Source organism: Marmota marmota, unplaced genomic scaffold (assembly GCF_001458135.2).
Source record: "Marmota marmota marmota unplaced genomic scaffold, marMar, whole genome shotgun sequence".
In the NCBI taxonomy this organism is placed as follows: domain Eukaryota; kingdom Metazoa; phylum Chordata; class Mammalia; order Rodentia; family Sciuridae; genus Marmota; species Marmota marmota.
Genome location: NW_026000229.1, coordinates 4,362,756 through 4,378,231, shown reverse-complemented (window position 1 = coordinate 4,378,231; position 15,476 = coordinate 4,362,756). Strand labels below are relative to the sequence as shown.

At 47.9% G+C, this 15,476-nt stretch overlaps 1 protein-coding gene across 2 annotated transcripts in view; it reads right to left on the bottom strand.

Moving 5' to 3' along the window:
• Rasgrf1 (Ras protein specific guanine nucleotide releasing factor 1) overlaps positions 1-15,476 on the bottom strand; it is a 107,676-nt gene that overhangs the window by 59,853 nt on the left and 32,347 nt on the right. For both annotated transcript variants that reach the window (XM_048792930.1, XM_015480209.2), the window contains exons 4-5: positions 11,545-11,637; positions 8,773-9,026 (exon numbers count right to left, since the gene is read on the bottom strand). In XM_048792930.1, coding sequence (XP_048648887.1) covers positions 8,773-9,026; positions 11,545-11,637 — 347 coding nt within the window. The remainder of the gene's footprint in view (positions 1-8,772; positions 9,027-11,544; positions 11,638-15,476) is intronic.

The window sequence follows — 15,476 nt, the reverse complement described above, 5'->3', positions numbered from 1 at the left end:
AACTAGCCAACTAGCACTTTGGTGTGTGATGAGAATAGGGATCTAAGTACAATCTTCTATTAATATTAAACAGGGATGAGAGGTGGGAGGGAAAGGGAGAGTGAAGGGAAATTACATGGAAATGGAAGGAGACCCTCAGGGTTATACAAAATTACATACAAGAGGAAGTGAGGGGAAAGGGAAAATAATACAAGGGGGAGAAATGAATGATAGTAGAGGGGGTAGAGAGAGAAGAGGGGAGGGGAGGGGAGGGGAGGGGGGATAGCAGAGGATAGGAAAGGCAGCAGAATACAACAGACACTAGTATGCCAATATGTAAATCAATGGATGTGTAACTGATGTGATTCTGCAATCTGTATACAGGGTAAAAATGGGAGTTCATAACCCACTTGAATCAAAGTGTGAAATATGATATATCAAGAACTATGTAATGTTTTGAACAACCAACAATAAAAATTAAAAAAAAAAGTACAATCTTCTCCTTAGTTTGGTGAGCCAATGGCCCAATTTGAATACATCACCTGTTTCCTAAATTCTAATCCACTCTGGAATCTGTACTTTTGTTTTACTTTAATGATCTACTGTCTACTCTGGTATTAGTCTCAGGCTGTTTCCATCACTTTATATCGTAAATCTTAATATCTTTTAATCACAGGTAGGAAACATTATTATTTCCTTGTGTGCATTATTCCTTCGAATTAACTTTGAAAACCTGTTGCCAGCCTGTGTTTTCATTGGAATGATATTAAATTTGCAAAAGACTTTGGATGAAAATGGCATCTTTAGTCATGGACATACTAGGGTGCGGGTACATTTCTCTCCTTCCTGATGTGCTGGTTCGTGCCCTCATTGCTCAGGTCCTGGGTTTATTCTTGGATAGTTTCTGTTCTTGTTTCAGAATTGAATGCAATCCTTTTCTCATATTATATTTCCTAAGTATTCCTTGTAGGTGAAGGGAAAAGCTATTTTGATTTTTTTTCTTTTAACAACCTGGACTCATTGCAATTTTCTTGTTGATTCTGACCTCTGATCTACCCCATAGATCTGCTCCTCCTTCACGGGCTTCTCATTTTACTGAATGGCAGCGCCATCCCACCTGCCTCTCAGGCAGAGCCCCTCCTCCTCCTTCACCCCTACATGTAGGCCATCAAACTGCTGATGCTGTTCTCTGCTCTCGATTACCCCCGCCACCCCTGTCGTCTCTACCTGGACTGTTGTTGGTGGACCCCTAACTGCTGTGCTTCCAGTCTTGCCCTGGTCCACCACATTTGATTCTCCACACAAGCAGATTCATCTCTTAAAAAATCTAAATCAATCACGTGGAGTGGCCTTTAGTTGGTCTTCAAAGCTCCGCAGCAACCGCCTCAGTCGGTGTATGGGCTGCTCTCTCTTCCCCTCCCTCCTACCATTCTGACCTTATTTCTGGTCCTGGAATTTGTCAAGCATTTTTCTGCCTGAGGCTATTCCCTTTACTTGTTCTCCCAACTGTTTTTTGGCAAAGCTCCTTTATATGGGTGGGGGGGGGGCAGAGAAAAAAGGTAAGGGGAAAGATTGTGCACATGCAAATGTGCTTTTTTTAAAAAATCAAATTTTGGTAAAAAGTTTTTTTTTCATTTTCCGTATCAGTTTAAGTAGAAATGATTGATTCTTTTAAAATGCTAAGCAAGTGGGACCCTAAGGGGAACATAGCATGCAGTTTCCCACTTTCCCACATGTATGCAACCCTCTGAAGGTGGAACTCCTCCTACATCTTGCAGAACCAGTGTTTCATTCATTCACTTAACACATAGTTGTCAAGATCTCCTACTGGCAGACCTTTGGTGGGACACTGGTCTCCCTGCATTTGAACCCCAGTAACTGTCCCCACCAAGGTTGTTGGGCACACATTCTAGAGGCCCTTGTTTGTGTCATGTGGGCCAAATCTGGCACACACCTGTTTTTGTACGACCTGAGAACTTAGAATAATTTTTACATTTTTAAATGGTTGAATAAAGTCAAAATAATATTTGGCAATATGTGAAAATGACATGAAATTCACATATTAGTGTGCATAAATTTTTTTTTGTTTATGCCAGAGCCATTTGTTTATGGATTATCTATGACTTCTTAGTTACTCTAGGGGCTCTATGGCCCCCAAAGTTTACAATATTTGTCACCTGGCCCTCTGTTGACCTCTGGTGTTTACGAATGATGCCCCCTGAATTGTGTAGTTGGTACAGCTGTATTCTAGGACCCTGTCCCCACCCAGTGAGTTCATCGTCTAGTGGACAATCCAAACACATACAAAAAAATCATTATTTAGGTGTGACATAGGCTACAAAAAGGACTGCAGAGGGACTCTTGGAAGTGTGCAATCAGGGGACCAGTTGATGGCAAGGGGTGTGAGGGGTGGTCAGGGACATGACATCCAAGGAAACAAAGAGATGAGAAGGAGATTGCCCTGGGAAGGACGGTAGGGTTGAAAGAGTATCCTGGGGTGCAGGGGGTGGTGGCCTGCCTAATGACACAGTTGGGACCCTCTCACCTCATTCCTTCCCTGAGGGAATGGAAGGAAGCCTGACTACTCAAGGCCAGTCCAAGGTGGGGCAGTGACTGAACAGGACAGGAGCAGGTCTCTTACCCTGCCCCTCCTCTGCCTGTTGCATTCTGCCATTTACTCATGGTGGCTTTAAGTGCCTTCCCCTCTCTACTCCCCAGTCCATGCAGACAGGAGGAATTGACTGGGGCATGGTCCTCCCGGGAGCCTCATCATTTCCCAATCCAGGCTCCAGGTAGCCCCTATCAATCAATCACAGCAGCATCAAGACACAGACCCCATCCCCAGTAACTGGGTGGGTGTCTCTCATTCCAGGGCATCGCCTGTGGTTCCCAGCACTGGATACCAGGCCTGTCTTCTATGACAGTGAAATAACCCAAGTCTATAAATAAGCTCCTTGTCTTAGCTATACAAAGCCCACTGCAGGTGTGGCTTTCCAAGGTCTCTCCCTTTTAGGAGAACACAATTGACCCCTTCCCCCGTTCTGCCAATCTAGAGAGAGGCCTCTGTCTTCCTCAGGACCACTGTTAATGAGCTCCAATAACTTAAACCACCAAATTATCATCAGGTTTCTAATGTGGCTGTCCATTTCCACCTGGAAGCAAGCCTAGGGGAGAGGTATGTGCAGAAATACTTTCCACTAAGTGGGCTGGTGGCCTGTGCTCCTGGCATGGGATACCCAGATGCCTGTGCTGTGGCCTGAGGCAGGGAGGCCAGGGTGGTTCCTGCCCTGGATCCTGCCCCATAGCATTTACAGTAGGAGGGAATGCTGGGCCCACATACGGGGAAAAATCTAGAATAGAGAGAACATGCAGAGTCCTGCCCCATGATGATCACACTCCTTAGAAGAATGGAGATCATGGAGAGGATTCTGGCCCATGATTTAACAAGACGCATGGTGCAGGAGGATTATGGTCCTTTACACAAAACAATTCAAGCTTAAAATCTCAGCTTCCCCATTCCCTGCCCACTGTGCTGTGTGCCCGTGAGAACCTCCCTTTACCTCTCTGAGCCCTGGTTCCAGCCTTCTGGGGAGTCTCTGAGGATGAAGGCACACAGGCAGGCTGAATGTGGACAAGGAGCACAGCATGAAGTGAGTCTCACAGAGCACCACCCGAGGGTGGAAAGTACCCCCTACAACACTCAGGCCTGTACCATGCTGGTGGGGCTGTGCTAAGCGAATGAAGAAAATTCCAGTTGTTCTTTATGCTCATGAGATGCATGGAGGTTAAGACAGGGAGGACTGTGCTGTCCCTGACTGGCCATATACTGAGGGGATCATGTGGCAAGCACCTTCTAGCTCTTTCACCCCATCCCTGATCCCTAGGGAAGGAAAATTCTCTGGCTCATTCCTGTTTGAGAATGGGGTGGGGGGCATTTGGAGGGAAGAAGCCACTTGTATCAGACTTGCACACATTGAGAGGACCATTGACTCTTTCTGCCTAACACATAGTAGGCCCTTCATGTCCCAGAGTTCCAGATCTGTAGACTCAACCACATGTGGATCGAAAATCCTGGAAAAAACCCTGCAGCTATATAGAGATGTTTTTCTTATCACTATTCCCTAAACAATACAGTATAACAATTAATTATACAGAATTTATGGGTATTGGGTATTAGGTATCATGCCATCTGGAGATGATTTAAAGTATACAGTGGGATGTGTATAGGTGGAATTCAAATACTGTGCCTCTTTCTATAAGGGGATTGAGAGTCTTCAGGTTTTCATATCTGTGGGGATCCTGGAGCTGTGGTAGGTAGAACGGGAACTTCAGCAGTTTAAGAACTGACAGGCTGTGGTTTTGCACATGGACACACAGCAGCTCTGCTTACTGACATTTAACCCTAGAGACTTGCAGTGGCTAACAGGTACCTCTAACAGATAACCACAGTAGCAAAAGGAGGAAACAAAGCAACAGGGACAGAACAATCCCCCTTTAGGCTTGGTGGGTGAGCTGAGTCCCTAGGTCATTGACAAGCTTGTGCCCATATGCACCCTCCAATAGAATTGTACCAGTTCCCATGCCTTGATAGATCCCAAACTTGCTTATGTGAAAAAGTAAAAGCCCAGCTGAGCTTGGGACTCAGACTTTGGGAATTATCCCTCTGGGCTGTGGCACCATTAATAAAGTGTTGCTTCTAGAGCTCAGTGTCTTGACCCTCATTTCCCGCTACAGAACCAAGCCCCTGAAAATGGAGAGAGAGGACTGTAGAAAGACAATAAATAAATGACCTTAGCTAATTTTCAGTGTTGAACCAGGTTTGCATTCCTGAGATGAATCCATTTGGTCAGGCTTTTATTTCCCTTTTTATACACTGCTGGATTCACGTTGATAAGATTTTGCTTCTACACTCATGAGAGAGATTGGGCTGCAGTTTTCTTTTCTCATCATGCCTTTGTCTGGTTTTCATGTGAGGGTAATACTGGCTTTATAAAATGAACTGGGAATGCTCTTTCCACATTAGCTTTGAATTTGATTTCTTGCAGGTGTGTTATTATGAGCACTTGGGATATGCTGAACTTGATGCTAAGTGTTTTACACCAACTCTCTCATTCGTCTTTCTGATATCTGTAAGTGGCAGGTCGTGTTCCTGGCCCAGCCATTTCTGATGACCTCTGGGGTCCATATTTTGGAGGTTGTGGGAACTGATCTGACCGCTGCTACTGTGACTGGAGTCAATGAGATTACAAAGTGACAACGGCAGACCTAGGATGCCTCTCAGAAAAGGTTAAAATAGACCTGGCAGAGCATTAGCAGAGGAGCAGGAGTGGCCTCTCTGTGCAGAGATTCTCCACAGACAAGAACTCTGTTCTTTTTGCCCCTAAAATTCAAGCCAGGCCTGGGGGTGTTGCTGTTAGAGAAGAGCTTTGTATGCTGAGCAGGAGAACAGCACCCCGGCTGAACAGAGGGGCTCTCTGGAAGACGGAGTTTTGTAAGGAGCTTCTCAGTTGTGGAAGACACAACTGATTCCTGTTCTAGGTGGCACGGGAACTGCCCCAGAGGCCTTGAGGAGAGTCACATCCATAGTGTCACTGATTCAGAGCTGGAGATCTTAGAGGGCATTGCATCAAATAACCTTTTTACTGCTTCTGGAAAAGGCTGCCTTTCTAGATTCTTCCTGTGATGGAGCTTGCTTCTGTCTGGTACTTTTTCCTATGGTGCTCTGAGCCTTCAGCTACCCAGCACCCCACAAGACACCAGGGCAGTGCACTCAGTGCCTCTGGCTGGCAGGACAGGAGGGGGCCTGGGTCTCCCTCCATGGCCATTAACCTCCTCATCAGCCTCCACTCTTCCCCTATAATCACCTTCCACAAGGCGGAGAGGCTGAACACCTTGCCACAGACACGACCATGACATTCTCTGCCTCTGGTCCTTTGAATGTGCTGTTTCTCTCCACTTGTGAAGTTCTTCCCTCTTCCATGTCCTTCATGATCAAGCTCAGACACCATTTTCCTTAGGGAGCCTCCTTTAGGGTTCTTATTCCATTTCATAAAAAAAAAAAAAAAAACATCTGCTCAGCTGTCCGTCCCTAATGGTAGGGGCCATGTGGCTCATCTCATCTCCACATCTATGGGCCCAGCACACAACCAGGTGCTGTGGGTCACTTGCCTTGTTTGCTAAAAGGATGGAGTGTTCTTGCCCTTGGTGGGGCCACTGGTCATCAGCCCTTTCCTTCCATCCTGAATCACTGCTGGACCTCCATCTTGTGAACCAGTTTAAAATGACCAGAGGAGAGGGGACAACAGGCCCTGGTAAGTCCCACTGCTCTGCTAAAGGATTAGCGAGTTCTATCTAGTTTTGTTTCTTTTTGAGGTCACTGTTGAAAATACAAGCTTCTTGAGAAAGCAAACACCCCCTTTCTTCCTCCCATTCATTCTCAAAGGCATCCAAGCAGATCCTTTCAGTTCTTCATGATAAAGATGCAAAATCCTGTTGTGATTTTTTTTCAAACAATTTTTGAACAAGTTCTTTGAACTGGCATGAACACTCTTAACCCCAAATTTCAGGTTAAAAGGCTTCTATAAATATCAAGTAAAACAATTGTGGAAAGATAAAGAGAAGCAAAAGGATACCCTGAGCTCTTAGTGATGATGATGTTGTCAAGTTTGCAGACATGGCTCAATGTGCCAGAGAGGTACAGACTGTGTGGAGCTCCACCAGTGTTTCCTGAGGTGTTCTTCACCACAGGTCCTGGCTGGCCCTTGGACACCTGTGCTTACCTCAAGCCTGGGTTTCAGTGTGGTCCGGGCCCAGCAGCATCAGCTATACCTGCAAACTTGTTGGGAATGCACTCTCCTGGGCTCCACCCAGACCTAGAGAAGGGCTCACATTTGAGAACCTGTGAACCCAGCTGAGCTGTCCAGGATTTATCAGGAGGAACACATTCAGCCAAATTCCAGGTCAAAGACTCAATGTCTGGGCAATGGTGGCACACACCTATAATCTAGTGGCTCTGAGGCAGGAGGATCATAAGTTTGAGGTCAGCCTTAGCAACTTTGTGAGATCCTATCTCAAGTAAAAAATAAAATAAGGACTGGGGTTATAGCTCAGAGGTAAAGCACCCTCAGGTCCCATCCCCAGTACCAAAATCAAAACAAAACAAAATAAACAGAAAAACAAAAACAAAAACACAATGGGATTTTCTTGAGGTAGTATGTTACCTGGTTTCAGTACAATATAATATTCATTTTCTTTAGTAAATGCACAAAAGCATTTATTTCATGTTTAAAAACTGTCAACATGTACATTAAAAAGCAATCTCATGAGGCCCCTCATGACTCAGTTTCTAGAAGGTCTCATGAGGCCAAAAGCTGTTCCCCCTCCTGCCTGTTTCTCTCTCTTTCTGTACCCTATTCTGATACTGCCGCAGTCTGGCTGGGCACGAATAACCCAGCTGCCACAGAGCCTTGTAGGTTCAAACAGCAACTACTTTATTTCAACTCTCACCGGCACTGCACACGGGCTTTTTTCCGCCAACGCCACCCACGCAGCCCTTCCAGAAACCCGCCACACCGGAAATCCCTCCCCCGGCACTTCCCCAACCAATGGGAACTCTCCGGGAATCCCGGGAGAACTCCAAAGTAGCGGGCTGCGGAGGCAGCAAGAGCCGCCCCATTGCCCGACAGTAAAGGTCAAATATACAATACAATCAATCCAGCATCACAGCAATAGCTTAACTCAAATCATCATCTCAATGGTCCGCTGGCATCACCTTTCAAACATTCCCTCTGGCAAATGCCAGGCATCATTCTGACCGGCTGTGGCTCTCAACATGATACCTCATTCATGTCCCTGCTCCACCTCAATGACTGGGTGGTGAAGGGATTAATGCCGATTTCATAGAGTGGGGTGGTCTCCCTGAAGTTGATTAGCTCCCACCAGAGTGGGTTGTCATAAGAGAGTGAGCCTGGCCTCTCCCTGTCTCTTGCTTCCTGTCACTATGTGACACCGCTCTTTTACACATGCACTTTCTAGGTGGGATCATCACCACGAAGTCCTCACCAGAAACCAGTGTTGTTACTGAGCTGTTAGTCTTCCAAAACCATGAGTGAAACCAAACTACTTTTTTTTAAAAAAATAAGTATTCTGCCTCAGGTATTTTTTATAGGAACACAAACTGGAGTAAGCCAATAATTCTTGAACATTGAATCCAAGGCTTCTTAACTATGGCACAATTTTGGGTGGAGTGATTCTTAATTGTGGGGTCCCATCTTGTGCATTAATAGGATGTTTAGGAGCACTCTTTGGCCATTACTCATTAGATGCCAGTAGAAAACTTCCCCAATTTGTGACAATTAAAAATACCTCTCCTGGGCTGGGGTTGTGGCTTATCGGTAGAGCACTTGCCTAGCATGTGCAAGATGCTGGGTTTGATCCTCAGCATCACATAAAAATAAATAAATAAAATAAAGATATTAAAAAAAAAAAAACTCTTCTGAGTGTCTCCTGGGGAGCAAACTGCCCCAGTTGATAGCCACTAGTTTAGACATATACTATACAAGGTCCTTCTCCATTTGAACTCCTGTCCCAGGCCCCCAAATTGTTGGGGCTATTTTCTTCCAGCCACAAGACCTTGGGCCACTTCCTTCCTCTCTGGGCCTCGGTTTCCTCATCTGCCTTTGGTGGGAACTGGAGGGCTTTTGGTGAGGGCTTGTGTCAAGTTTGGCTTAGCACCTGGGACCAATGCTTGTTGGTCTCCTTTTTCTCTTTTTGGCCCACCCTGGGGGTGCTCACCTGTTCAGGAAGATGCTGCTGACGTCGTCATGGGTGATGGGGGGCTTCTTAGAGCTCGCGGCCATGCGCAGAGGACGCAGGAAGTTGTTCACGAGGATGTGCAGCTGCTGCACGTACTCAGCCTCGGCCTCCAGCATGCTGAACACCACCTGGTTCCTCTTGCGCATGCTGTCGGCATGGGGCGACCGGATGTAGTCCTGGATGATGGTCTTCCACTTCCGCCGGCACAGCCAGCCCCGCAGGAAGCTCTGCACCTGGGTGTGGAGACCAGTGGGGAGGGGCTCCTGCTAGACAATGTTGATCATTCTTGTCCTTCCAGGTCCTGAGCACTTCAAGGGCAATGACCAAGGTCATTGTCATCCCCTTTGCTGGGGGTAGGGGGACAAGGGCTCAGACATGGGCCAGGCCTGCCTTTGCTTCCTGCATGACGCTGAGCATGGTGAACAGTCCCCAGGAGCCAATTTTCCTATCTGTAAAGTGGAGCTGAAGAGATGATGGCTGGACTAATGTGGACCATAGACTGGGCCAGCATCTCTGGAGATTTGGTCACAAATGCAGATTCTTGGGTCCTGCCTCAAACCTTTGCATTTTAACAAGATTCTTGGGTTGCTTTAGAGAAACTGATGAAGGAGGAAAAATGTGGCCCGGAGTCTCCATATGGGAGGTGGCTTGAGGACAGAAGGTTGCCAGGCTGTGCCTGGACCTTACCTGAAAGTCTGGAGGTTTCAATTGGAGCATGTCTGGAGACAAGCTGATTATCAATGGAACAGAATATGGCAAATTAGTTACTCTGGTGCTTGGGCCTCAGCAGTGGCTTTTAAGCCCTGGCACCTGCCTGGAGGTTCTTCTAACTCAGGAGGGAGATGAGCACAGACACTGGACTCAGTGGCTTTGAAGTCAAGCTGTGTGGAGTGGCCTCGTGTTGGCAGGAGCTTAAAAAACTTGACTCATTTACACACACCCACACCCATGCAAACAGTTGTTTAAGGTATACAGGGTTCCAACCCAGGGGGCACCTAGCTCCCTGCCATTTCTGTGGAAATTCATGGAAGTTCATGATCCACAGAGGGAGGGACACAGGGCAGCTGGAGCAAGGGCACTAGGCATTCTCTTCTGAAAGGACACTGGCCATGAATTACAGGCCAGTTGGGCGGGTGCAGAACTGCCGACTAGGGCTGTGTGCTGTGGAGACCAGCCTGACTCAGCCAGCAGCTACCTCTGAAGATGGGAAGGACTGAGGGGCAGAGGGAGGGGCTAGGGGCTGGAGGCTCCAGAGGGTGAACACAGCTGGTGCTTAACAAATGCCCCGATCAGAAAGGCTGCTCAAAGGGAAGGGGTGGTCTGAGACATTCCAGGGGCCACAGCAGAGAAGGCCAGCTAGCTGTCCTTGCCTGGGGTGGGGGGATGTTCCCAGACCTGGGCAGCAAGTCCCAGTGCCTTCGTGCCTGGCAGGTCCTGCAGATAGACGCATGTGCCCAGCTGGCAGGGATGTGTTGGGGCAGCTCTTCCTACCTGTCGCCATATAGGAGAGGCAGTCTAGGACTGCTAGACCTCCTGTATTTTCAGGAGGCAGTATATCCTAGTCCTGGTGACCGGGGGTGTGGGCTCTGGGGCTGGTGGCCAGGGTTTGAACGTTGTTCTGGAAAGACTTTGCTGTGTCAAGTTGAGCAAGTTACTTCGCTCTCTGTGTCTCAGACGTTCCAAGAATGAAATGAAGATAATAATAAAATCTAGCAGGCTTTTAATGAGGATCCACTTAATCTGCACCAAGCTCCTAAAATAGTATGTAACACATAGAAAGTGGCTAATGAACATTGGCTATTTTTATTTCTCTATTTTTTTGGTACCGGGGATTGAACTCAGGGGCACTCGACCACTGAGCCACATCCCAGTGTATTTTCTTTAGAGATAGGGTCTCACTGAGTTGCTTAGAGCCTTTCTGTTGCTGAGGATGGCTTTGAACTCATGATCCTTCTGCCTCAGCCTCCCAAGCTGCTGGAATTACAGGCGTGTACCATTGCACCTGGACTGCTATTTTTGAGAAAACAGAAATTCAGATTTTTGTGTGAGGTATTTAGCTTTTAAAGCACTAGCTGAACTTGGCTCGTGGGACGTCTATTGCAATTTCTGGTCTAGGTGGCATTGGGTCCTTTTGCACTCTCAAAAACAGACATCTCTGGTCTCATTTGTTCTCTTAGGGTGAGTCAGGCTCCCCTACCCTGAGTCTGTAGAGCTCAAACACCAGCCATGCTCCTTTCCTGTGCCAGTCTGTCACCACCCTGGCCACTGGTCGATCCCTGGTATCTCCCAATTTGTCTACCCCTGTGAGCACTAACAGAGTCAAAGCAGTGGGGTCCACTGTGGGTCCTATAAAAAGCTAGGCTCCCTGCTGAGTCTGTAGGGCAGTTGAGAGAGGTGGTGTATGGGTGATAGTAGGGAGCATGCAAGAGAATGACTATGGAGAGGTGACCTGGGGAGACTCAGCAAGGCTGCCTTGCAGTTGGAGGAAAGCTCTTAGTTGGGACTCTCAAGGCCTTGATTCTGGTCATGGCTCCACCTACTCCTTCCTCTGGTGGAAACTCAGTTTTCTTATCTGTAAAATGGAGCTGAACTACCCTACCTCCCAGGGGTAACTGGAAGAAAAGGCTTGACAAGCTGTCATTTGTGGGTCAGGAGCTGTTGGTTCTGTCTTTGGAGCTGAGGTGAGAAGGTGTGTGGTGTGCCCTGGGGACATGTAGGACATGGCCAACTCCAGGCTGGCTCTCTACAGACCTTCTTGATTTTCTTGATGTCGCTGTCTTCATCATTGGGGGTGACAGTCTGGGTGGACTGGATGCGCTCATTGTCCTTGAGCAGGGATGCGATCTGCAACAGAAACACAGGTCAGCTAGTAGCGGTGAGGGGCACTGACAGGTGGGCAGCGGGCACATGGTGGCAATTGAGCACCTGCCTCTTCTTTTCCAAGAGCAGTGATACGGTGGCTTGGGTCCTCTGCCCTGTGCATCCGGGTCATGGAACCTGACACGCCCTAAGCATCTGGAAGACAGTGAGTGCTGCACCAGGGACCAGACCACCATGGTTTGGGGTCATCTGCTCCCAGGGCTGCAGACTTTGGCCTAAATCCATTGATTCTCCTCCCGACTTCCAAAACCATCAGTTCATTTATTGCTAAATTTAATTTGTGGCAAAGAATGTGCAACACAAAATTGATCATTTTAATGAAGTGCACAGCTTAGTGGCATTCAGTACATTTGTAATGTGTGACCATCGCTGCCATCCATCTCCACAACTCTTTTGTCTTTCCAGACAGAAATTCTGTACCATTTACAAAGCAGCTCCTTATTCTCCTCTCACCTAGACCCTGGCAACCACCGTCCTCCTTTCTCTGTGTGGATCCTAGCAGGGACCTCATATATATGGAATCATGTAGTATTTGTCCTTTTTGTGTGGCATATTTCACTTAGGTTAATGACCTCAAGCTTCAACCGCCCTGTAGCCTGTGTGAGAATTTCTTCTTTTTTGAGGTTGAATAATAAATAAGTACAGTACAGATGGTATTTTATTTATCTCTCATCTGTCCATGGACATTTGAACAGTCCCTTTATTTTTCCAAGCAAAAAACACACCTGGGTATAAATCAGATCATAGCAGGTGGCTTTGGGGATGGCCTGGCTGGCTCAGCTTTCCCCTCCCTGGGCGGCCCCGAAGCACTTCTCAGAACTAAAGTTCTCTTTGGTGCACAATCTGTACTCTGCTGGGCACCTTGAGCCAGGGGCTGCTGGGACTACCCCTTAGGATAGCTGTCTGGGTGGGGCTCATTCCAGCCACCTCAGTTCTGCAGGTCCTGTGTCAGGTGCTCCCACAGCACATTGGCCCTTCCTATCAGGATGCTGAAATTGCCTAGGTCCTCTTCCACCTCGGCTGTGAGCTCTGTGTGTGGGGAGGGGGCTGGATCTGCTTCATTCATTAATGCACTCTGGGTGCCTAGCACGGGGCCAGGCACTCATCATGTAGTCACCGGCTACATAACAACACAAATTTAGAAAAAAAATCTGAGCAACAGCAGCCACCAAACCCCAGACCAAGGGAAAACCCGGCAGGAACTGAGCCCCACGTGTCTAAAGATAGCAGCTCGGGGGATTCTACAAACAACCATTGCCAAGCCGGCGGCAGCGCTGCTCCCTCTTCAGAACACGTGGCTGTGTCCCCTCAAGGCCACTCGATAAACCACAGAATGAATGGGCTCTCACAATCCAGCGAATGCCACACTTTGAAAGCAAAATGGAACAGTTGCCCGCTCTCCACTCCCTGGTTGCTAAAATTACCCCAGCCCAGGCTTGGAGAGTGGCTGAAAATATCTGACTGAGAAATGTGGAGCGTGGAGGTGGGCTTTCTGTTCTTTCTCTCTCCTCGCCTGCTCTCCCCCACCTCGCCCTTTTTCTGATCCTTTGAGAACATTTGTACGTTGAAATAAAAACTGATTCTTGAATCTGTCTTCTAAAGGGCTGAGGAACACACACACACACACACACACACAGGAGCTCTGGGAGAGCTCAGAGAGGTGGCACACCTGGTCAACACCTTCACCTGGGCCTGAGGTTCTCACCTCCAGGCTGGTCTGCTTTCTTTGCCAGTTTTGGGATTTGCACATAGCAACTGTTTTCTCTTTAGGACGCCACACACTCTTTAGGTGTGTGCATGCATGGTGGGGGATGGGCAGGTAGTCTGTATTTAAAACGGATGCTGCTTTTCTTCTTCTTCTTCTTTTTTTTAATTGGTTTTTCTTGAGGGAGACAATTGCCGGGATCTACTCAGTGGGGACCAGGGCAAAAAAATAGATGCAATCAGGTCAAACACTATGTTACCTGCTCCAGTGACACTGGCAGCTTTCGGGTCTTTATTTAAGGATCAGGCTGGATGGGTGAAGTTCCAGAAAGTGAGAAGCCCGGGGACCCTGCAAAAGTCTTGGGCTATAACCCACCCCTGTCAGGAGCCGGTATGGGGATGGCAGTGGCAGCTGCAGGCCACTCCTGGAGGCAGCCTTTCTCTAACTCTGGGAGGCCCTTCTGGAAATAGATTTACTCTGGACCCTCCCATGGTTTGTTGGGTTGACTTCCAAGCCCTTGATGATGCTTGTCAATGATGGTCATGGGGGACTGGACCTTTGGCTCTCTGCCGGTCTCTGGCTGCCTGGCTTCTCACTTAGCTCAGTGCCTGGTGTCTCCACCAGCCCCTGCCCACCCACCAGCTGGCCCCTGCAGACTGTCTTTCTTTGCCCATCAGGCAAAGCCTGGCTTGTCACCCACCATTAGGCACTGTGCATTGGCCTGTGCCCCACCCCGTCCCCCTCCCTGGAGGTGCATTCTTTAAACCACAATGAGTTCAGTCAGCATGTACTAGATGGTGGAATGACCAGATTTGTTTCATTTTGTTAGTGACCCAGGTTTTACTAAAGACTGATGCATTTCCTGCTTTTCAAACAGCTGCCACACAACTCAGCTCTCCCTCCTTCCTTCTTGCTGGACCCTGGTCCCTTCCAAGCCCAAGAGGATCCCATCTCTACTCTGTGTCAACCTCATCAGCACACCCTGATGCTCTCTGTGTTGGGCGCTGTTGCTGCGCCCTGGGGTGACAAAGAGCTGGATGTGGATAAGTCAGATCTCTTCCTTGGAGGTGTTCCCAGCTCTAAGAAGGGGGTCAGACATCCATAGAGGTAACTTCTTCTCTTTTTCTGGGGAGTACTGGGGATTTAACCCAGTGGTTCTTTGCCATCAAGCTATATCCCCAGTCCTTTTATTTTTTATTTTGAGATAGGGTCTCTCTAAGTTGCTCTGAGCCTTGCTAAGTTGCTGGCTTTGAACCTGCGATCCTCCTGCCTCAGCCTCCTGAGTCACTGGGATTACAGGTGTACAGCACTACACCCAGCCACAGGGGTAATTTATAATCCAACAAGGTAGGGCCAGAACTGCTGTGAGAGGGCCTCTCCCTGGAAGTGGCCAGGGCTTTCCAGAAGAGCTTTTGAAGGACAGTTAATTCCAAAAGGTAGTCTATGGGAGGGAGGGAATTTGGAGAGAGGAAATGCTGTATCCAGGGGCACAGGGTGTGATAGGGTCGTGTGCCAGGATAGCAGATGTGAAAGCAGGGTGGGCAGGACGGGAGATGGGAAGCAGGACCCAAACACTGGAGGGTTGGCATTGCTGAGGAAGGTGCTGGCTGGGGAGGGGTCATGGTCCCTCTCCCCTATTTCCCCAGAGTGGTTTTCTCCTTCACCTATTATACATATTGATGTTCCATGTTAAATTTTGTTTGATTCCGAGGTTGTTTTTATTTCCAACCTTAAAGATCTCTGTAGTTCCTTCCAGAATTGACCTTCTAGGAGTCTGAGTACTTACATGACGATAAAATATTATGACTATCTGTAAACTTCTATCCTGTCTTTAGTGCCTTTCTTAGCGCTCCAAATTTACTTCCATCATAAATAGGAGAAAACAGCTATTCAAAACGAAACAGTGCCAAACTGGGCATTCCAGGGGAGGAGGGATTCTCAGAGGTACCTGTCTCCTTTGTTTTAGATGATTTCTTTCTGGGCTTGGTGGAAAAAGTGAAGGTTTATAAGGTTCACATGGAAGAGAAGAGTCTGAGACAAAGCTGGATTATTTTACTTGATCAAGTGACAGGTGTGTGGGCACCATCTCCTGCTACCT